Here is a 24,296-nt window from a genome sequence, read left to right as displayed (position 1 = left end):
TGATGAAGAGTGAGCTACTTGCATCAGGTGGACACTTGAGACTGTATTGGCATCTCCTGTCTGGAGGGGAGATGGGAGGGTAGAGAGGGTTAGAAACTGGCAAAATTGTCACGAAAGGAGAGACTGGAAGGAGGGAGCGGGCTGACTCATTAGGGGGAGAGTAAATGGGAGTATGTAGTAAGGTGTATATAAGCTTATATGTGACAGACTGCCTTGATTTGTAAACTTGCACTTAAAGCACAATAAAAATTATTTTTTTTTTTAAAAAAGAATAGATTTGACACACTGAATACTAATGACCGAAGACCAGAAGAGTTGTAGAATGATATCAAGGACATCACATATGAAGAAAGCAAAAGGTCATTAAAAAGACAGGAAAGAAAGGAAAGACCAAAATGGATGTTAGAAGAGACTCTAAAACTTACTCTTGAACATACAATAGCTAAAGCAAAAGGAAGAAATGATCACGTAAAAGAGCTGAATAGAAGATTTCAAAGGGCAGCTCAAGAAGACAAAGTAAAGTAGTAGTATAATGAAATGTGCAAAGACCTGAAGTGAAAAAACCAAAAGTGAAGAACATGCTTGGCATTTCTCAAGCTGAAAGAACTGAAGACAAAAATTCGAGCCTCTGGTTGTAATACTGAAGGATTCTCTGGGTAAAATATTGAACACTGCAGGAAACATCAAAAGAAGACGGAAGGAGTACACAGAGTCACTGTACCGAAAAGAATTGGTCAACATTCAACCATTTTAGGAGGCAGCATATGATCAAGAACTGATGGTATTGAAGGAAGAAGTCCAAGCTGTACTGAAGGTGTTGGCGAAAAACAAGGCTCCAGGAATCAGCGGGATACCAATTGAGATGTTTCAACACAGGGTGCAGCACTGGAAGTGCTCACTCGTCTATACCAAGAAATTTGGAAGAAAGCTACCTGGCCGACTGACTGGAAGAGATCCGTATACATGCCCATCCCAAAGTGATTCAACAGAATGCAGAAATTATTGAACAATGTCATTAATATCACACACAAGTAAAATTTTGCTGAAGATGATTAAAAAACAGTTGTAGCAGTATATTGACAAAGAACTGCCAGAAATTCTACCTGGATTCAGAAGAGGACATGGAACAAGGAATATCATTGCTCATTGTCAGATAGATCTTGGCTAAAATCCGAGAATACCAGAATGATGTTTACCTGTGTTTTATTGATTAGGCAAAGGCATTGGACTGTGTGGATAGTAAGAAATTATGGATTACATTGCAAAGAATGGGAATTTCAGAGCACTTAACTGTACTCATGAGGAAGCTGTACATAGATCAAGAGGCAGCAGTTTGAACAGAACAAAGGGATACTGCGTGGTTTAAAATCAAGACAGGTGCGTGTCAGGGTTGTATCCTTTCACCATATTTATTCAGCCTGTATGCTGAGCAAATAATCCGAGAAGCTGGACTATATGAATGTGGCATCAGGATCGGAGGAAGACTCATTAACAACCTGTGTTATGCAGATGACACAACCTTGCTTGCTGAAAGCAAAGAGGACTTGAAGCACTTACTGATGAAGATCAAAGACCACAGCCTTCAGTATAGATTATACTTCAACATAAAGAAAACAAAAATTCTCACAACTGGACCAAGAAGCAACATCATGATAAACAGAGAAAATACTGAAGTTGTCAAGGATTTCATTTTACTTAGATCCACAATCAACGCCCATGGAAGCAGCAGTCAAGAAATCAAACAATGTATTGCACTGGGCAAATCTGCTGCTGCTGAAAAAAAAAAAAAAAAAAACCTCTTTGTTGAAAAGCAAAGATGTTACTTTAAGGACTAAAGTGTACCTGACCCAAGCCATTGTGTTTTCAATTGCCTCATATGCATGTGAAAGCTGGGCAGTGAATAAGGAAGACCAAGGAAGAATTGATGCCTTTGAATTGTGGTGTTGCCAAAGAATATTGACTATACCGTGGACTGCCAGAAGAATGAACAAATATGTCATGGAAGAAGTATAGCCAGAATGCTCCTTCTAAGCCAGGATGGCGGGACTTTGTCTCCTGTACTTTGGACACATTATCAGGAGGACCGGTCCTGGAAAAAGACATCATGCTTGGAAAACTGAAAAAGAGGAAGACCTTCAACGAAATGGATTGATATACTGGCTGCAACAATGGGCTCAAATATAACAACAATTGTGAGGATGGCACAAGATCGGGCAGTGTTTCGTTCTGTTGTACATAGGGTTATATGAGTCGGAACCAACCAGGTGGCACCTAAGAACAACAACAACAAACTGGTTCTATCAGAGCTAAGAAATAGTTTCATGAAAAAAATTTAAATTTACTTCTGAAAGTGCTCCAGGAATCATGAAATGGCATCCACTTGAAGAAAGATCAAAGGCAAGTTAAAGTGTGCGTCGCCTGATAGCAAAGGGATTATATAGACTGCGGTCTAATCCTAAAAAGCTCACCCTGCATTTGATGCGTCCTTCTTGATAAAACCATATTTGATCATCGGCACCAACATCCTCCATGACCTGTATTCTAAGAAGCTTCAAATCCTCTAAGTTTCCATTGGTTGACGTGAATAACCCTGTTGCTTTGTTTCGAAGTCTGAAGTAAATCCGTTTCTAGAAGACAAAACCCCCACCAATAGTCACATTGTCGTACCGTTAGAATCACTGAGCAAGCATCAATATCAGGGAGTAAAATCCAAGGTGAGACAGACATTAGGGATAATTCCTATACCCAGAGTCTCAAAGATTTTACGATTTTCTCAATGAGAAGAGTTTGACCAAATTATAAAGAAGTGCCAGGGCAGGGAGCCCACTTACAGACAACCCAGGGCTTAAGAACGTGCCATGTTTTGATGTCGGATGTGACGGCATTTCTGAGGCAGCCACAGCCACTAAGCATCAGAAACACAGTCCAAATTCAGGGGGAGGGAGAGAATTTAAATTTGAAACCGAAAAGTTGAATTGCATTTACAAAAAAAAAAAACTTCAGAGAGGAGTCTTCAAATTATGAAGAAGAAAAAATACCTGAGCAAAAGGCCGTAGAGAACCTATTTGGCGGCAGCCACTGAATTCATACCAATTAGGTATTTCTGCTGGTGACAGCAGAAACTGTCGACCCCTGTAGTTGCCATACTCATAAGTAACCCATCTGAAAGAAAAACATAGATATCCATAGTAAGTGGCAATTTCCTTTGACAATAGGCTTAATTACACTTATTTCTAAAATGCTCCTGCTTTCTAGACTGAGCTTTATACTTTAAATATACATTCAGGAAAAAATGAAACTACCTTATTTTCTAAAATACTTAAAGCATCCATTTCTTGACAAACAGAAAATTCTTGTACATGAGTATTTATACCCGAAAGACCCATTCTTGAAGAGAAATAAATGAGATTTTTCCTCCAATAAGGCAATGAAATAGAGATACCGTTTTTTAGTGGGATAGCCCAGTCCTTCCTGTGAGCTGTTCATGAAGTGTCTTCAATAGTATTGATGGATCTTTGAGTTATTTAAATAGTTAATGTTTGTAAAGTTCTTAGTGAGTGGCACATGGTAAGTGCTACAGAAGTGTTCGTTAAAAACAAACAAACCAAAAAATACCTCAATAAATTTTTGTTTAAAACCAGAGTAATCTTCCGCTAATCCAGAAAACTGCTAAAGGCACTCAGGTCTCTTCCATGCAGAGATGCGTGGTGCTGCATACCTATGGAAGCAGGGCTTCAAGCACGGACTGGCATGCGAGCAACCCAACAACTACTCTCCCTGGCTGCTACATTTTTCAGGAAGAATGCTCTCCACTTTTAATCCTAGAACTTAAAGTGCTATCATTTTAGCTATTTCATCAGAAAAACAAAATTTCAGTTAAAACTTGTTGGAAAAAAAATCACCCGTAATCCCATCACCCTAATAGTGCATGGAAACCCTGGTGGCACAGTGGTTAAAAGCTACTGCTGTTAACCAAAAGGTCACCAGTTCTCCTTGGAAACCCTATGGGGCAGTTCTACTTTGTCCTGTAGGGTCGCTATGAGTCAGAATCAACTCAATGGCAATGGGTTTTTTTTTTTTTAATATTGCATAATTATTTTTTAAATAGTTATAGCCCCCTCCAACATCTGATGCATACATGTAGACTATACCTGTTGTTTTGTGAATGAAAGAAAATACTTTCTTAAAAAACATATCTATTACATTCGTAAGGAGACTTGGTGGCACAACGGTAAAGCACTTCAGCTGCTAACTGAAAGGTCCGCAGTTCAAACCCACCAGCTATTTCATGGGAGAAAGATGTGGCAGTCTGCTTCCGTAAAGATTACAGCCTTGGAAATCCAATGGGGCAGTTCTACTCTGTCCTATAGTGTCATTATGAGTCAGAATCAACTGGATGGCAACAGGTTTTTTTTTATTACATTGATAATCCTTATTCATTTTTATGTCTTACTCCATTTGAAAAGTATTCAAAGTTAAGAAAAATCTTCCCAAATTAACCTATCATCTTTTGCAGAGTATCTGCCAGTCATTCCTTGTAGTCGTTAGCTGACGTCAAGTTGGCCAGGACTCATGGCAACTCCATACACAAGGGAACCAAATGCTGGACGGATGGAATTGTTGTGATCTATAAGGTTTTCATGGGCTGATTTTCAGAAGTAGGTAGCTAGGCCTTCCTTCCTAGTCTGTCTTTGTCTGGAAACTCCGCTGAAACCTGCCCAGCCTCACAGCAACACACAAGCCTCCACTGACACGTAGGTGGTGGCTATGCATGACGTGCACTGGCCAGGACTCAAACCTAGGTCTCTACGTGGGAGGTGAGAACTCCGCCTCTGAACTACCAGTGCCTCTCCTAGTCACTCCAGCTAAAAGGAAATCCCACTTCTTAGCTCTAAAAGCAAAGAACTTTGTCTTTCAAAGGGATAAGAAGAAAACAGCTTTCTCTCTTACGTGCTAAAAAAGAATGTTTGATAAATCTGCTGAGCACACATGTGTGAGGTATTTCCCTAGGGCCTATGAGGGATATTAAAGACAAAGTCCTTACCTTAAAGAAAGTAAAAATCTGAATAGAAAGATGAAAGATGCCTTACATAAGCCTTTTCCCAGTGGGAAAAGTATACTACAAAATTACAAACCTTACAGAGAAACAAGCGGTTATATGTCAGTTAGTTTAAGGTAATGTAAAAGAGAAAGAAATCTAATCAAACTCAACTTTTAAAATTATCTACTTTATTAAATAGACAAGTAGGTAACTCACATGCCGCCAATAACCTGAACAGAGCGGATCTGTGTGTTGAATCCTAGGAATCGGAGGTTAATTGTTTCTGCATTAAGTTCAACTTTTTTCCCTTTGAAGTCTTCTCTTTCAAAAAGAATAATTGCTGGTTCTGAAAATTCCTGTTTAGGAGCAAAAATAATGTTTGTTGTTCATCTTTGATAATAATTTGCAGTTACGTGAAAATCATCTTGTTACAAGTACAAAGCACAAGATCTGATCAAATTCGGCCTGGTCATAAACTCCGTTTCCCAGAAAGTCTGGATGTTTATATACTCCAAACCTAAAGAAAAAAAAAAAAAGAACTAGAAGAGGAAGAATGTAGAGGCAGAAAATTTTTCCATTGCCTAGAAAGGCAGGTAAATGTAAATAGTGTTAGAAAACAGGGGGAAAAAAATACCAAGCACAAGGGAATGGGTACAAGCCTAGAGTATCAACACTTCTCATGGAGTTTATACCCAACTTAGCCATTTTCCATTGGGACAAGGAGGGGCTGCACAGGCATGGGCATAAATGGCAAGATTCAAAGGCCATGGCAGTCTGGTGTCCACTGGTGGTGTGGTATTTCCTAACCAAGGAACCTTCCCTTGTCTGTATTTTCAAATGTCTTTTTTTTCCTCCTGTTTTAATTGTCAGTAAGACAATGATCCTGTGTGTCATGCTCCCAAACTGTTCTGTAGGAACTATAACAGGAGAGGAGAAAAAACAGGGTAGAAGTCCCAGGTTTAGACTGGCAAGCATTCTACAAAGGACAATGACACAGAAGTCCACTGATTACCAGCAAAGTGAAACGTTGGCTGCCTATGCAGGTTGTTTCAAATTACAGACCCTTATGATCCTAGACAAAGCTCTAAAGATAAATTCCTAAGATCATAAATGATACATCAAAAAAGCACCTGGGGATTACAACTGTTTCCCCACCTGCTTAAAGTTTTGTGGCAAGGGTGTGGCCTGCTGCTGCTTCAGCTACGTGGATGTGCCCTGGCGTGTAGAAAAGATGTTTTGATCATAAAGCAGATCAGTGTGTAGAGGTGGTTTGTATGGCCAAAGAACTAGGTTATAAAAAGCACATAAGACAGACACCATGGAAGAAAAAACATACATGAGAGATACAAGATAAAAAATGTAGTAGCAGTAGTACTTTGTACTTCATGTGCGTGACATTTCAAAAACATTCTAAACAGTCAAGGTTAATATCAAAAATCAAACAAGTTTGAAGTATTAAATCACAATTAAGATACATTTTCTTAATAACCAAAACTCAAAAGGACATCATCTATGAAGTGTCAGAAGTGATGTGAACATAAATGCCAAGTTCTGGTTGAGGGAAGGCATTTGAAAACTTTGTATCTGAAGTTTTTTTTTCCCCCAAATAAAAATTTGTACATAGCTTTTAGAATTCTAGTCAGGTTAAATATCAAAGTTTTAGCTATTTCATCACTTGTAAGCTAATGAATCTCACCACATCATTCCATTATTTCACTGCTATTTTCACATCTCAAGAAGATCAACGTTTTAGTTATTCAGACAGGCAGGATGGGATGAGATAAAACCAACTCACGTATGTTTTTCCTACCTTTAAAACTAAAACCAACAACTACAAATATTTAAAGCCTTTTAAGAGAGATCAGCTACCAAAAGCTAACAATTTCCAAAACCACAGACACACCCAACTTTAATATCTGAACACTATACTGCAGTTTTCTTCCATTGTAAATTGCTTTGACCATATCAAAATTAAGAATTTGTTAAAAAAACAACAACAGAAAAAAGTGCAGTATAATCTAGGTTAGTACCTTGGAGATAAATTGAGAGAAGTCATTAGATTGCAAATCTCTACAACAACAGAGAAACAGTAGATTAAAAAGCAATGAGGAATTTCTGCAAATCTACAACAAAAAAGAAACAGGAAACTGGATAGAGAATTGGGCAAAAGCCATAACTAGGCAATTCACCAAACAGAAAATTCAAATGGCTAACAAGTGTTTGGCTGCTAACCAAAAGGTCAGCAGTTCAAATCCACCAGCCACTCCTTGGAAACCCTATGGGGCAGTTCTCCTCTGTCCTGTAGGGTGGCTATGAGTCAGAATCGACTCGACGGCAACAGGTTAAATAAGTATACGAGATTCCAACTTCGCTAATAGTGAGAGAAACACAAATTAACACAACAATGAAATAATATTCTCCCCCTTCCACCAAACTGACAAAAATTACGAAGTCAGAGAATATCAGTAATGGCAACGATGTGGTAACGGAAACTCGTTCCGCACTGCCAGCGGGAGTGGTGGAATTGGGCAGTACTCGGTGAAACTGCGTATTCATACACAAGAGCTCCAGCACTTCCACTCTTCCCTGTGTATCCCCAGGCGCCTCCCACATACGAGGAGTGTATAAGTGAAATGTGGTGATGGAGTATTCGCAACAACTGGAATCAATAAACTAGAGGTACATACAGCAAAATGGGTAGCTCTTCCTTTTTTTAAATGTAAGTATTGAGTTATGTTTTATAACGCAATGAGAACTACCGCATAATACTGTCTATGTAAATTAAAAGCCTATATATATATACAACAATGTGAAAAAATGTAACTAATGTCGCTGATCAATTTGTGTAGAAATTGTCAAAGGGGAACCTAACTTGCTGTGTGAACTTTCACCAAAAACATAATAAAATTATTATTATTTTTTTTTAAAGCTTATATATAGATATTTTTTAGGAAACCCTGGTGGCATAGTGGTTAAGTGCTACTATGGCTGCTAACCAAAAGGTTAGCAGTTGGAATCCATCAGGCGCTCCTTGGAAACTCTATAGGGCAGTTCTACTCTGCCCTATAGGGTCGCTATGAGTCGGAATCGACTCGACGGCAGTGGGTTTGGTTTTTTGGTATAGATATTTTTAAAGCATAAATTTTAGAAGAATATCCAAGCTGTATCTCAAACACATTAGGATGGGTACCAGTGAAGGAGGGAGGAATGGAAATAGGGATCAAGCATGAAGTGGGAAAAAAAAAACACAAAAGGGGCTTTGAACTAACCCATAATGATTATGCACCGTAACTAACTCAACGCTCTGCACCTAAAGCCTGAGAAAACAAGCGAATAAAAATAACTTATATGTTAAAGATCTAAAACAGAAACCAAAGGTATGTGATGGAAAGTCTACTGCCTCAGACTTAAGCCCTGGGAAAGTTCCACCTGCTTGTTTCCTTGCTCTGACCATGAGCGATGTGAACCATACATTTCTGTATCACTGTGAACCAAACCGCTGCCATCGAGTCAATTCTGACTCGCGGTGACTGTACAGGACAGAGTAGAACAGCCCCATAGGGTTTCCAAGGAGCAGCTGGTGGATTCGAACTGCCGAACTTTTGATTAGCAGCCATGGCTCTTAACCACTGCACCCCAGGGCTCCATGTTGCTATAGTCATGTTGATATACTCACAGCGTCTATAAACCGAAGAGACTTGAAAGTTGTTCCAGATGGACACCCCATTGCAGAGAGACAAGGATAGTGGCCTTCTTCTAACACATACTGATTACCAGAGAAGTTTTCTCCATCATATGCAACCCAGCTACAATAGGAAAAACCACACACAAGCAATTGGAGTACTTCTACTCAAGAAGACTGAAGTTTAGAGGTATAAAAAAAAAAAAAAATTAAGTTTAGAGGTAGCCTGCTGTAAAACACTGTGCTTGTGGCTAACAGTGTTCTTTCTTCAAAAATATCTGCATCTATTTACTGCATTTCATCTTGTGACAAATTAATATTCATAACAGGTCAGTTGTTAACACTGCATTTGGGAAATAAAACTTCTTTTTCCTTGAAATTATCCAAGTTTTAACTTCTTCATATTCCAGCCTTCCTTGCTCCCCTCATGGGTTCCACCATCCTCCCGGCCCATGGCCCATGTGGCTTCAAACCTCGAGTTCTCTCTGAGGGTCAGTCACCAAGGCCTACTGCTTTCCTCTCAAAATTTCTCTCACACTTTTCTTTGTCCTCATTTCCAATGCCTCCACACTGGGCCCTAAGTCAAAATTCTAGAGTGACTGAGATAAATCAGCCTCTCTGGGCCTTTGCATTTTTGATAAAATGATAATTTACCATGATTTCCTAGAAGAGTTTTTGTTTTGTTTCGTTTTAATCCAAAGAATATTTATTGAGGTCTAATTGTGTGTCAAAGGAGTCGTTGGGTGGTACAGTTAAGCACTCAACTACCGACCAAAAGGTTGGTGGTTCAAACCCACCCAGAGGTGCCTCCGAAGACAGGCCTGGTAATCTGCTTCTGAAAGGTCACAGCCTTGAAAACCCTATGGGGCAGTTCTAGTCTTTACATATGGGGCCACGATGAGTCGGAATCAACTCAACGGCAACTAATAACAACGATTGTGTATCGAGGTCCCTGGGTGGCACAAATGGTTTGTGCTCCACTGCTAAAGGTTGGTCGTTTGAACCCACCCAGGGGTGTTGCAAAAGATAGGCCTGGCAATCTCTCTTCCATTAAGATCACAGCCAAGAAGATACTGTGGAGCTCAGTTCTACATGGGGTCGCCATGAATCAGAATCAGCTCTATGGCAACTAACAACAATAACAATTGTGTGTCCGAGACTTTTGCATTGCTGAGAACAGAGTATAGAACGAGGCAAACTTCGTGCTCTCTTGAAGTTTACATTGTCATGAGGGGAGACAGACAATAAATAAACAACAACAAAAGAGTACACTCTGGTGGTGATAACTGAAGCAGGGTAAGGAATAACGAGGAATTGGGTTGGGGTGGAGGTATGTGCTAATAAAGGGTGATGCTTTCTGTAAATTTATGTAGTTGAGCACAAAACTAAATGAAATGTGATTGAGCTATTTAGACCAGAAAGAACTACATGAGTAAAGGCATTATTATTACTGCTGTTACTGTTATTGGACTTAATTCCTCATCACCTCTGCACAGATTGCTCCAATGGTTTCCAAGTTCTCCTGACTTCTAATCAAGCTGATTTAAAACTGCTGTTTTCAGCCTGGCACTTTGAGCTCACTTCCTCTTCCCATCTTGTGTTTCCTATAGCATCCAGCTAAACTCATATGTTCAGGAGGGATCTTCACAACTTGATCCCAGCCTCCCTGTCCAAACCTGCTTCCCCTCTACCCAATACAAAGACCCCCAGCTAGGGAAGGTCAGCGTGCTCCCTGATCAGCAAACATACCAGGCTCACTCCTGCCACGTACTTTTCTTCATGTTCCTGTCATCTAGAATGTCTATCCTACTCCCATCTACTTAGAAGAAAATCTACCTTGGCTGGCGCCATAGAGATTATCTAGGGTCCAACTCTTTACAGATTATGGAACAGGCCCAGAGAGTAAAGTGATCAAAATGGGACAGCTAGTGAGTAGCAAAACTACAACCTGGTGTGAATCCCATTACACAAGAGGTGATCTTCAGCTTCTCCAACCCACACTGATTTCCATGTCCTCTGATGTCTAGCATTCAGATGCTGCAAAACATACTTTAGTACTGACATGGTCTTATATCATCTGGTGGTTTCATACAGTGTTACGCTCCTAATGGGTGCTGCTGAATGCTTGCTACTGTGTGTATTCTATTCTCCCTCTGAGTAGGCTCTGCCAGTCACTTACCTGCCTCCTAAAACTCTACAAGACTTTGTAGAAAATGAATCGTCAATTTGATTTGCTGTTTCCTCAAAAGTTTGGCTGCAACCTTGAAACTGTGGTTCTGAAAACAAGTGAATCTTTGAAAAAGTAAAAGAAATACATACAATTATTTTCCTAAACTCATTAACTCATTCAGACTTTGAAACGATGCCCTAAACATGACCTGTTAACTCTTGTTAAACTGTTGTGAATTTTAAAACTCCTTTGATTTCCTATGTCTACACTAATGACCACCTAGAAACACATTGGCTGTGCCATTCATACCTGTTTAATTCGGGGACATCAGAGGACAATCCAACAATAGAAAGCACAGCTTTCTATAGAACACCACGTTGTAATAATAGGTGGGTGTTTGAAAGCTTTGTTGTGGCCAAAAGTAATTGTCCATCATTAACAGTAAACGATATTTTGGAAACACGTAGCACAGTTTTTTCCTCTTTCAGTGGAAGATACTTGCTGACTTACTGGAATCTTTATTGGATGCAGAGGAGGCTACAGTGGAGTTTGTGCCTCTATAATTATGGCTGGCTGAACACATCCATTAAAAGGCCTAAATAACATCTCTAACACCTCAGTTGATGTAGGGAGTCAGCATTCAAAAGGCTTGAGTGAGAGACCACATAAAAATGTGTGTCTAATGCAGACACAGGAAATATGAAAATTCGTTATACTATTTAACACAATGACTATAGGCTAGTGTGTGAAATATTAATCTTAGTGTATTAATGTAAACTCTGATTCAATGTAGTGATATAAAATTCAGCTTCACAAAATAATAGCATTTCATAAGAAAAATTTAGACATAGGTCAGAATGCTATCAATGGAGTTTAAAATAAACCCTGCTTTAAAAATATAATTATGCTTTCATGTACTAAAGTGGGTAAAAGTAACAAAATATCCCCAATATCTGACATTCTATACATATAAGTTTGGTTTTTCAATGCAAGGCCCTTAATTATAGAAAATAGAATTTTTTTACAGTTACCTGATTTCGTCTCCTTGGGCCAGTGAATGAATCCTAAAGATTTTTAAAGGGAAGAGAAAAGGAAATGAGTAGAGTAGAATTTTGAACAAGTCTTTTCCTTCAGATCATCAGCAATTACTATTAAACATAACCTCAGAATATTTTCATAGCAGTTAGTATTACCTAACCAGGAGCATACAATTCAGTTAACTATTCTCATACAAAAATATAACTCCTTACCAAACATATGGGCTGAACAGAAGAGATCTTACAATTTTTGCCTCCCCAGTCCTCGAAACTGGTATAAAGGCCTTTATCCAGTACATACTGTTCTCCTGTGAAGTCAGGATTTTCATAGGCTACCCACCTAAAGAAATAAAAATACTGACTTGTTAGAATTCATATTTTACATGTAAAATAAATATCCAATACATTTGGGTAAATATGTAGCATACAGGAACCTTTATTTGTTTTGCTAATCAGTAGTCTTTAATAATTTTTCTGGTTCTCTACCAGTCTTTCAGGAGCAGACAGATCTGGATATAGAGCAAATCAAAATGGTAAGCAAAAAAATATCTGTATGAACCTTTTGGTGTTCTTGCTTATCAAATCCTATTTGATAAGAAATAGCTCCAGTGGGGATACCTGTCTGTGTTTATTTCTAATTCTACTCTAAAGAAACAATTTGGACTCTCAAGAAACAATTTGGACTCTCAAGAAGAACCTGTAAAAATTCTGTTAATAAGCAAACAGCAATTCTTTTTGTTATCAATGTTAAAATATTTTGACAGAGCTTACAGGAAGCTGTGTCTATTACACAACAAACCGCACTTAAATAAGTTAACAGAAGAAATGCTAAAAAAAAAAAAAAGTACATCTGAGTAACTAAAATTTTGTTTCAAACAAGGACACAACTATGTAATAAAATTGAACAAACTAAAAGAAATAGTAAAAACAAATTTCTTCTGTGGTGTTTTCATTTATCTGTTAAGTGATCTAAATTCACAGAGAAAAATCAAAGAAATCAACTTACTGATGCTATTTTCCATTCAAAGATAAAGTCTCTGGAGTGAAAAAAGTTTTTCAATTCTGTTACGTTGGAGATACTCAGTATCTGCTCCTCACTTAATTTGCTGCTGGAATGATCCTCTCAGAGTTTAAAGGAATAACACCTATAAATCTATAGTACTCAAAACTTTCCAAAATGCTTTCACATCTATTATCACATTTAATCTTCTAGAGAGGTACTTATATTCCCATTTTGAAGGCTAGTAAACCTAAAGAGGGAGCCCTGGTGGGTTAGCTGTTAAGAGCTCCACTACTAACCTAAAAGGTCAGCAGTTCGAATCCACCAGCCACTCCTTGGAAACCTTATGGGGCAGTCTACTCTGTCTGACAGGGTCACTAGGAGCCGGAATCGACTCGATGGCAATGGGTTCAACGGGAAACCTAAAGACACAGGAAAGTTAACTCTGAATTCATTTATTCATCCAACCAACATTAGTCATTTACCATGTGCCAGGAACTAGACTATTCATAAGGTTTTCACTGGCTAATTCTTTTCAGAAGTAGACTGCGAGATCCTTCTTCCTAGTCTGTCTTAGTCTGGAAGCTCAGCTGAAACCTGTCCTCCATGGGTGACCCTGCTGGTATCTGAATACCAGTGGCATACCTTCCAGCACCACAGCAACACGCAAGTCCCCACAGTATGACAAACTGACAGACGTGGGGGATTGGAGGAAGACTCATTAACAACCTGCGTTATGCAGATGACATAACCTTGCTTGCTGAAAGTGAAGAGGACTTGAAGCACTTACTAATGAAGATCAAAGACCACAGCCTTCAGTATGCATTACACCTCAACATAAAGAAAACAAAAATCCTCACAACTGGACTAATAAGCAATATCATGATAAACAGAGAAAAGACTGAAGTTGTCAAGGATTTCATTTTACTTGGATCCACAATCAACACCCATGGAAGCAGCAGTCAAGAAATCAAAAGATGCATTGCATTGGGCAAATCTGCTGCAAAAGACCTTTTTAAAGTGTCGAAAGGCAAAGATGTCACCTTGAAGACTAAGGTGCACCTTACTCAAGCCATGTATTTTCAATCACATCATATGCATGTGAAAGCCGGACAACGAATTAGGAAGACCGAAGAAGAATTGATGCCTTTGAATTGTGGTGTTGGCGAAGAATATTGAATACATCATGGACTACCAAAAGAACGAACAAATCTGTCTTGAAAGAAGTACAACGAAAATGCTCCTTAGAAGCAAGGACGGCGAGACTGCGTCTTACATAACTTGGGACATGTTGTCAGGAGGGATCAGTCCCTGGAGAAGGACATCATGCTTGGTGAAGTATAGGGTCAGCAGAAAAGAGGAAGACCCTCTACAAGGTAGACTGACACGGTGGCTGCAACAATGGGCTCAAGCATAACAACGATTGTAAGGATGGCGCAGGACTGGACAGTGTTTCGTTCTGTTGTGCAGAGGATCGCTATGAGTTGGAACTGACTCGACGGCACCTAACAACGAAGGAACTAGACTGGCACTAAGAATACAAAAATGAAAAGGCAAAATCCTTGCCCTCAAAATTTCACAGATGGATAGACTGTAAGCTCCATGGGAGCAGGACCATATCTTAAAAAAAAGAAAAAAAATTCACAGATGGGTTAGAAGCATCCCATGTAATCATTTGCACATATTTGTTCTGAATAGGAAGTGACTTGCCCAAGGTAACAAAATCAATTAATGGCAGGGCACGACTGAACTATGCCTCTTGAGGCTCCCCAGTCTCCCTTCACTTTGTGACCTAATTGCCATTGACCTATACGGTTTCTCTAGTAAACCATACCTATGACAGCCGACACATTTCATGATTAGAATAGATTATAATTTTACTACCTAAAAGGCTTGATTTAAAATAAAAACTCACATACTGTCATTACTAGGAAATGAAAAGGAGAAAAAGAACATTGCAAAAATCTCAAGTGATCAGTAGCTTGTGACAGCTATTACCTGTAACTCACTTCTGGCCATCTGAATGGAGAAATGGCTGTGAGCAGCAGGCATGGTCTAACTATTTCAGAAAACACTTCCCCTCCCTCACCATCAAATCCTCATTAGCATATTTTTAAAACCTATTCTTTAAACCGAGTCCCTGGGTGGTGCCAGTGGTTCACACATACCGCTGCTAACCAAAAGGCTGGCTGGAGGTTCCAGTCTACCCAGAGGCACCCCGGAGGAAAGGCCTGGTGATCTGCTTCCGAAGACCAAACATTATGGAGCACAGTTCTACTCTGGCTTAACAGCAACTGGTTTTGGTTTGGGTTTTTATTCTTTAAATATTGTGAGGTAAGGAGTTAGGAGACCTGGTTCCAGTTGCGGCCATGGCATTAAGTTTCAGATGACTTTAAAGAAGATACTTAACCTTTGTGACATTTTGTTTTCATTTATAAATAAGGAGGTTGGCCAAGATCATAGCACTCACATCATGTAAGACTGTGCAACATATGGGTGTGTGCTGCCTCTGTTCATACTCCCTTTGGCCTGTTACAAGTTATGAAGGGAAGCAACAGCAACACAGAAGTGTGAAGCGCCACTCTATGGGTTCAAGTATCTGTGCATCAAGAAGATCTAAGTTGTATCAGAAAAGGTATTCCTGGCCGGGCTCTGGGTCAATAACAAGTCAAAGGAAAGCAGAGTTTGATTAGAGGCCTTTTTGTTTGACTTTAAGGTTGACGGAGACATGGGAAAGTCTACGAGAAGGGTAAAAAGCTAGTGAGGAGGGAGAGACTGAATACATAAGAGGCAGAGTAATGACTGAGCAAGCCTGGGAGAAGCTTTATCTAATCCTTTTTTTTTTTAACTAGCAAGTATGAGTACTCTTTTTCCCTATAAAACTAAAATAAATTACTTGGGAGTAAATACCCAACACACAGGTAGCCTATCTAATTCACTGAAACAGAAAAACAATGTATTTAGATGTTACTTGAATTGACAGTAGTGTTGTTTTCCTTCTAAGATATAGTTCTAGATGAATTGCACATGATTATGGGGGAAAAATAAAAAATAAAACTAAACCCAGATCAGACACTCTCTGATATATCTGTGATCTAGAGTCTACTTATACTTGGGAACCTTAAGAAGAACATTCCTCACTGTCTGTTTAAATGTACTCTGCACATATGAATCAACTTCTTTGCTTGTAAGATTGTTCGGAGCACATGTACAAGTATTAACAGGCCCCAGCTGCTGGAATAAGTGCTCAGAAGTTAAAGGCAGCAGAACAAACTGGCTCTTGTGTGGAGAGAAAAAAATAAAAAGAATTTAAAACAATTTTATTTTTTATCCAAATGTTAAAATATTTCACTGTACTTAGTTTAAAAAAAAAAAAAAAAAGCCCAATTTCTACTATTTGAGCAAGAGTGTAGCATAGAACTAGAAAATGATGAGAAGGGCTGTGTAAAGGTATTTCTTTTGATGTTCCTATAATGGAACGCAGTTCCTAAAACCGCAGTGGCTGGATTCATGAGCATCTTCCTGAAGGCGGTTTTCTATTTCAGAGCTCGAGTTGCTGTCGAGTTGATTGTGACTCACAGAGACCCCATAGGAAAGAGTAGAACTGCCCCATAGGGTTCCCAAGGCTGTAAATCTTTACAGAAGCAGACTGCCAACTCTTTCTCCCATGGAGCGGCTGGTGGGTTCAAACTGTTGATCTTTCGGTTAGCAGCTGAGCACTTTAATCACTGCACCACCAGGGCTCCTTAATAATAAGTTTAGTACCCAGGGAATTAGCCATGTGATAGTGAGCTTACTGGGGGAAGCTCCCACAGGACAATAATTACAAAAGTTTTTTTTTTTTTTTTCTGATCTTGAATTCCATACTAGGAAATAAGGATCAAACAAAAATGCTTATCTACCATTAAGAATAAAGCCATTAAAATAAAATAAAAATAATTTTTATTTGCATCTATATGCTAGTCTCCCTTCCACTTCTTGGAACATCCGAACTTTCCTGTCTTTCCAGGCCCGTTCCAGTGCCACCTCCTCCACAAACTCTTCCCTGTGCCCAGATGGGAAATCAATCTCTCCCTGCTGCAGATGCCCAACACTTTGAATCTCTCCCTCTTGTAGCAATATTTACATTTTATATAAATACTGTAACTTCTTTGAGGACATAGTATAATGCTTTGCACATAATAGACCTCAATAAATATGTCAGATGACCACCTGAATGAAACATGTAAAAAGCACCTGGCCCTGGTAAACAAGCCTTAACCACGGGGTATGAAGAATTCAAAAGGAAGTGGTGTTTGTGCACGTGTGGGCGCACGCCTCCCTTCAACTTCCTCCCCCCTCCCAACACCAACAACTGCTATACCCAGAAAAAAGCCTAAGCCAGGAAATGCAACTACAAATGACTAAAAAATAGGAACACATAAAAGCAATATTTTATGAAGGAAACTGATTTCAAGTTAGCAAGGGCTAGGTAAAAAGGAAAGGGGACTGGCTCAGGTTCAGGGCACAATAATTTTACCTTTTCTAACAGTATAATCTACATAAATAATATAAGGAAACTCTACTAGCACCCTTTGGTTTCCTCTCCTAGGGTGGATGACTGGGTTCTGATGAATGGTGCCAACACACCTGGTGAGTTTCAAAATGTACAACTGTTTCACCAGACTGAGTTGGTCACTATATTTTTCTAAATTATTAACTTGAAAGGCAATCCTAAATGATGTAGGACCACAACAACATATCAGATGCCTCTGCCACACCGTAATTTTTGTGGGCAGCCAACACTCACTCTAAAATGTTAGGGCTCCATAACAGGACCAAGTAGAGGCACTTCCTACTAAGAATGGAAGACATGGAAGTCATTGATGTCATTCTGCCATTCTGCCAAGATGGCACCACACACAATGGCCTACACAAGAATTTGGTGAACATAACTAACAGTAAAAGTATACTGTGGACATGTCTTAAATATCCAGGGTTACTGTGGGAGTCCTCATGAAAGATAGTAAGTTTGAGGTTAGAATGATCCAAATAGCCTGTATTACTCATGACATCAAAAACCTAACATCATACATTCTCAATAGCACCAATGTCAAATGATTTCATATAACCATCAAAAAATACTCACTAATAAAAAATTAGACATCAGCTTAGATCACAAAATAATAATGTATCTCTCTATAATGGACCTCTGCTGTTTTATACCATTCTATATGTATCTTCACTCCCTTTTATGATCCTGGGGAACCACACACTCCTCACATACCCACCTGGCTCCTATGGGGATAAGCTCTACTCAGCTCCACAGATGGACACCTAACCCAGGCATGGTCATCTTCCGTGGCTACAGTGATTGGTTCAGGCATGTGTACCTGACCCAACCCTAGAGAATCAAAGTTAACCCTGGAACTTTTTGTAAGAAAAGGAAGCTCTTTTTACTGGAACCAGTAAGTTGCAAGAACAAAGTCAGACACTGCCACAGATCACCAGATGGAAAGGGCTTGCCAAAAGTAAGGGCAATACAGATGAAAGCCCAATCAAGAGAAAGACCAAGTTCTAATGACAATGTTTTAACCATACCTCCAGCCATGCTTGAGGCAAAAATCCTTTCCAGGATTTTTCAGCTATGTAAGCCATTAAGTTCCATTTTTATTACTTAAACCAATTTAAGTTGGCTTACAGTCACCTGCAACCCAAAGAGACTTGACTGACACATTCAATAAAAACTTGCTTTAGCATTAGTAAAGCACTCAACTGTTAATGCCAGGTACATTGAAATAATTATTTTTATGTCAAAATAATAGCAAAAAAACCCCACAGGAGTAGGTGGATAGCATAGGAAAATCTTATGAGACTGTCCTTATCTCAGGTCTTGAGTGTTAGATTACTATTATTATTTGACTCCCATCGTTTTTTTTTTTCCCCATCGTAAGAAATTCCTGAGATTTTTCCATGCAGAATGATTAGGGAAGCAAATCTGCAGATTTCTATCATGACACCCAAAAGCCTACTGTAAGGTTATATTATGCTTAAAAAAAAGATTATATGAGAAAGATTTTAAAAAGCAGTTGTGAAAATATTATAGCAGTAGATATCCAGTGACCGTTTAGCTGTTGAGATATTTATTTATTGCATGACTACTCTGTGTCAGATACTCTATTAGATTAACAGACATCAAGGTGAAACCCATGGTTAAAATCCATTTAAGATTATTTTACTTACACTCCACTCAGTACATTAATAGACTGTGTCTTCGCTCCATATCCAGTCTCCTTTAAATTGGCAACAATTCCTAATACATCAATACTGGAACCTTTACAGCCAAAGTTCTTTTCACTGTACATTATCATGTGAGCATTTGAAAAATCCTATTGAGGAAAAAAAAAGTTTTAATCAAAGGCTAGCCATTTATTATACAAAAAACAAAAACCCAAGTATTAAGCCACTAAAACTTTTCTTTAACTTACACCTAATATAGGTCGTAAAGACTGGAGCTCTCCATTGTAACCTCCCCAGTCTTTCCAGTCCTTGTATTCTCCTTCTTCTAGAAAATACTGATGACCTGTAAATCCAGACTTTTCATAGGCAACCCAGCTGCAATGGAAAGAACATGAAGGAATAACGATTTTCAATAGGACTAAAATTTTTCCTACATATATATATCAGTTTCATTAACAAATACAAGTAATTATAAAGTCAGACATGGATTCATGCATTATGACCACTGGGATTCTCTTCTAAAATTTAAGAGGATAACAGAAAGCCCTGAGAAAACAACCTAAGAAACACTAGTTCTTTAAAGAACTGTGTGTGTGTATATAAAATGTGTGTGCGTGCATGTACACATTTAATCAGAACTGACTGAAAAGAACCTCAGCAAGTAAAATTGGATACACTGCCTTCAAATAGTAATTAAATATTATACATTTCTGTCTATTTATAGCAAGACCATTTTCAGTGTATGCTTCCAAAGGAAATACATAACATTTATCAAATAGAAAATATGATCCAAATAATTAGAAAGCAAGTTGTTATTTACGAATAAATAATATTGACAGACCAATTTATCAGCATTGCTTAATTGCCCAAACCAGCCCCTCAAATCCTGGTCACAATGGGCTGAGGAGAACATGGATATAATCCTTAGAGGTTGATCAACCCCATCTACTTACATGCCTCTTAGAACTTTCATAGACCCCACTGATGTAAATGGCAAACCATCATCTCCAGTCGTTTCCTCTGTTTCACCCCCTTCTGTGATAAAGGTGTACACTTCGGTTTCTAGTTCCATACATTTTCCTTCAAAGAAAGGCTTTTCATAGATAACTACCTACAATAGAAATGAGATATACCAGTGATTTGTACAAAGCTAATTAAGTCAGTCACTAAGTCCTGGGACACAAAATGCTCTAATCATATTTTTAAAAACTAAGTAACATCTTATTTTTTTCTGTTGTGGTATGGATGAAAGCCAGTGTTCAAAAGATAACTAGTTCTAAATGACTAGTTTTTGTTCAATGTCTAGAACTGATATTTAGGGTTTTGTTTAGGCAAAACTAAGAAACAAGAGGGTTCTAAGATTGCTTCAAATATGAAACGAACTAGATCATGAAAGTATGTGGCATAGATGTGAGACACACGAATAGAAGAAAGAGCATTTTGGAGTAGGGGGAGCTTGTCTAGAAAAGCAAAAAAATTTCCTGGCTAGTTGGCAAGCAGCAACAGGCCCTACAATTAGTAAATCCAACCACAAGTTATGAATTTAATACAACATTGAACCTTTTGGGCCACAGCTACACATACTGTTGGTTGATAATGACTGCCTGGAGAATGGCACGTGTAAGTTACATCAACTTTGTTTTTGGCTGAAATTATGTTTTATGGAGGCTTAGATGTGAAGTCACACAAACTTTATGTTCATGGAGGTGGGGTGGGAATAAAACTAAAAATATTATTTTTTCTTTTACCTTTGGATCCGTAGGGAATTCAACTTTACGGCCACCCTGAAAAGTAAAAACATAGTAAGAAAAATAGTTTGCATTGTTATATCACCATGTTACCCATAGTAGTGGTGGAGCCCTGGTGGCTTAGTGGTTAAGAGCTCGGCTGCTAATCAAAAGGTTGGCAATTTGAATCTACCAGCCGCTCCTTGGAAACTCTATGGGGCAATTATAGTCCAACCTACAGGGTCGCTATGAGTCGAAGTTGACTTGATGGCAACAGGTATAGTAGCTGGTGGTAAGCCACTGAACCTCAGAGTATAATTAAGTTCCAGTTTGTTGTAATTTACGTAAGACAGTTTTAAAATTACCAACAATGCAGATGAAGACATGAGGAAGACAGTCAAGAGTGGAGTCACACTGGTGGACTATGTGTTCTTTGACCCGTTAAGTTTTTTTTTAACTCAGAAAATTTCTCATAAAAATCCTTATTTCTGGCTTCTCTTGACAAACAATCCTAAGATCTGACATCACCGGACCCAAATTCTCACACGCAGCAACCTTCACCTTCTGCACTTACTAAACCTACACCAGGCTACATCCTTCAGTCAGGCACAAACCCTGGTTGGGGCTCCACCACCCCCTCAGCTTAATTCCCAGTTGGCCTTACTCATTTGTTATTTCCTGCCCAGCCCCTGGAGGCATTTGATTTTGCAATCCACAGCCTACAAACCTGTTAAAAGTCCAAACAAGTTCACAATAAGATCTGGAGGACTGTTGGAATAATTAGATAAAACTATTCGAGAAAATTTGAAACATCCCAAAGAATGGGTATATGCGGAGTTATTACATTTTTATCTTAATTTTTTTAAATGCCAAAAGAACTCACTAAAAATAAACCAGAGAAAAAGGGATTACATGAAAATATTAAACAGGTCAAGAGTTAAAATCACCAGTGGGAAAGTCAGGATTTTTTTTTTACCAATATATCTTTAAGAGCTTTTTAAAAAAAACGGTGCTCAAATGCACCAAATGAACTGTAATTGTAAAGGAATGTGAGTTTTGTCGGCAAACCAGTGCTTATACAACCAACTTAGTATCCTCTTCAAAAGTAATCCTTTTCAAATGCCATAAACTTAACAGTTTTATAAATTATTAAAAACTATTTTCAAAACCTGGGGTAATTCTTTCATATGTTCACAATGTTAACAAAACTTTGTTCTCTGAAAGTGGATTTAATTTTAGAAAAAATCCAAAAACCATTTGCATTAACACCAGCAAACGTGTAGGTAATTAAACCAAATGCTTTGATGGGAAGGGTAAAGTTCAGATAAAAATTGCCTCCATGATTCGTCTCTGTCTGACTCTGACAACAGCTGGAAAGTGCAGTTTTAAAAATGCATTTGTCATTTCATAACATGGAGGAACCTGGAAGGCATTATGCTGAGTGGAATTAGTCAGATGCAAAAGGACAAATATTGTATAAGACCGCTATTATAAGATCTTGAGAAATGGTTTAAATTGAGAAGAACACATTCTTTTGTGGTTACGAGAGGGGGGATGGAGGGTGGGAGCGGGTTGTTTACTGATTAGATAGTAGATAAGAACTACTTTAGGTAAAGGGAAGGACAACACTCAATACAGGGGAGGTCAGCACAACTGGACTGGACCCAAAGCAAAGAAGTTTCCTGAATAAGCGGAATACTTCGAAGGTCAGCGGAGCAAGGGCGAGGGTTTGGCGACTATGGCTTTAGGGGACATCCAAGTCAATTGGCAAAATAAATTCTATAAAGAAAACATTCTGCATCCTACTTTGAAGTGTGGCGTCTGGGGTCTTAAATGCTAACAAGCGGCCATCTAAGATGCATCAATTGGTCTCAGCCCACTTGGATCAAAGGAGAATGAAGAACACCAAGGTCACAAGATAATTATGAGCCCAAGAGAGAGAACGGGCCACATGAACTAGAGACTACATCATCCTGAGACCAGAATAACTAGATGGTGCCCGGCCACAACCGGTGACTGCCCTGACAGGGAGCACAACAGAGAACCCTGAGGGAGCAGAAGAACAATGGGATGCAGACCCCAAATTCTCATAAAAAGACCAGACTTAATGGTTTGACTAAGACTAGAAGAATCCCAGTGGTCATGGTTCCCAAACCTTCTGTTGGCCTAGGACAGGAACCATTTCCAAAGCCAACTCAGCAGACATGGATTGGACTGGACAATGGGCTGGAGAGAGATGCTGATGAGGAGTGAGCTACTTGCATCAGGTGAACACTTGAGACTATGTTGGCATCTCCTGCCTGGAGGAGGGTAGAGGGGGTTAGAAACTGGCAAAATAGTCACAAAAGGAGAGACTGGAAGAAGGGAGTGGGCTGACTCATTAGCGGGGAGAGTAAGTGAGAATATGTAGTAAGGTGTATATAAGTTTATATGTGAGAGACTGACTTGATTTGTAAACTTTCACTTAAAGCACAATAGAAATTATTTTTTTAGAAAAATGTGTTTGTAGCAGGAGCTTCACTCATGTTGCAGATATTTAGTTAGCAACTACTACAGTGAACCACGCACCATGCTCAATGCTGGGAGACAAGACAGATGCAGTCTGGGTCCTCCTGAAGCTTACAGTCTCAGAAGAGGCAGGAAAAGAACAAGGTGAAATACAGCAGTGAGGTAGAAATGCACAAGTCTCCTCTCCTAGCCTGCCACGTGTGAGGACAACACTCATTTGGACATCCAGCCCCAGCCCCACCCAGACCCAGTGCCGTCGAATCGATTCCGACTCATAGTGACCCTATAGGACAGAGTAGAACTGCCCCATATAGTTTCCAAGGAGCACCACCCCAGCCCCAGTGCCCCCAAAACTGCCACCCAGCCTAGCCTTCTGTCATGACAACCAGGTTCAGTCTGCATACTCTGGCCCTTCCCCACTTTGTATCCCTGAGAAGTGCAAACAGTTAATGCACTCAGCTGCTATTCAAAAGGTTGGAGGTTCAAGTCCACCCACAGGTGCCTCAGAAGGAAGGCCTGGTGATCTACTTCTGAAAAATCAGCCACTGAAACCCATGTGAAGCACAGTGCTACTCCGGCACACATGGAGTTGACATGAGTTGGATGTGACTCTACGGCACCTGGTTTTTACTGGTGTACCCTACTAACGCAGTGCACCCCTGACATCTCTACCTAAAATACCCGTGCTCACATTTAATACCCAGCTTGATTCATCATGAAGCTTTCCTAATTATTCCCCTTATCTGTCACATTACCTGCAATCTGAGACCTACTTCTCTTTCGTCCTGTTTTCCCATAAATGTTTACTTCTTCGCTTTCTTCACTTATTAAACCTACATCGGGCTGAAGCTTTGTGCACACATCTGTGTCCCCATAAGGCTGAGAATACCTTGGAGGCAAAGGACATTGTCT

At 39.2% G+C, this 24,296-nt stretch overlaps 1 protein-coding gene across 1 annotated transcript in view; it reads right to left on the bottom strand.

Annotated features, from left to right (window-relative positions):
• Positions 1-24,296, bottom strand: part of CRYBG1 (crystallin beta-gamma domain containing 1) — a 246,296-nt gene that overhangs the window by 8,070 nt on the left and 213,930 nt on the right. Inside the window, exons 10-20 of the mRNA XM_049898281.1 lie at positions 20,898-20,933; positions 20,103-20,260; positions 19,398-19,524; positions 19,153-19,298; positions 12,144-12,270; positions 11,925-11,957; positions 10,903-11,015; positions 8,718-8,847; positions 5,258-5,397; positions 3,039-3,162; positions 2,469-2,627 (exon numbers count right to left, since the gene is read on the bottom strand). Coding sequence (XP_049754238.1) covers positions 2,469-2,627; positions 3,039-3,162; positions 5,258-5,397; positions 8,718-8,847; positions 10,903-11,015; positions 11,925-11,957; positions 12,144-12,270; positions 19,153-19,298; positions 19,398-19,524; positions 20,103-20,260; positions 20,898-20,933 — 1,293 coding nt within the window. The remainder of the gene's footprint in view (positions 1-2,468; positions 2,628-3,038; positions 3,163-5,257; positions 5,398-8,717; positions 8,848-10,902; positions 11,016-11,924; positions 11,958-12,143; positions 12,271-19,152; positions 19,299-19,397; positions 19,525-20,102; positions 20,261-20,897; positions 20,934-24,296) is intronic.

Source organism: Elephas maximus, chromosome 1, assembly GCF_024166365.1.
Source record: "Elephas maximus indicus isolate mEleMax1 chromosome 1, mEleMax1 primary haplotype, whole genome shotgun sequence".
Classification (NCBI taxonomy): Eukaryota; Metazoa; Chordata; class Mammalia; order Proboscidea; family Elephantidae; genus Elephas; species Elephas maximus.
The sequence above is the reverse complement of the archived record's forward strand: the minus strand, read 5'-3'. Positions and strand labels throughout refer to the sequence as shown.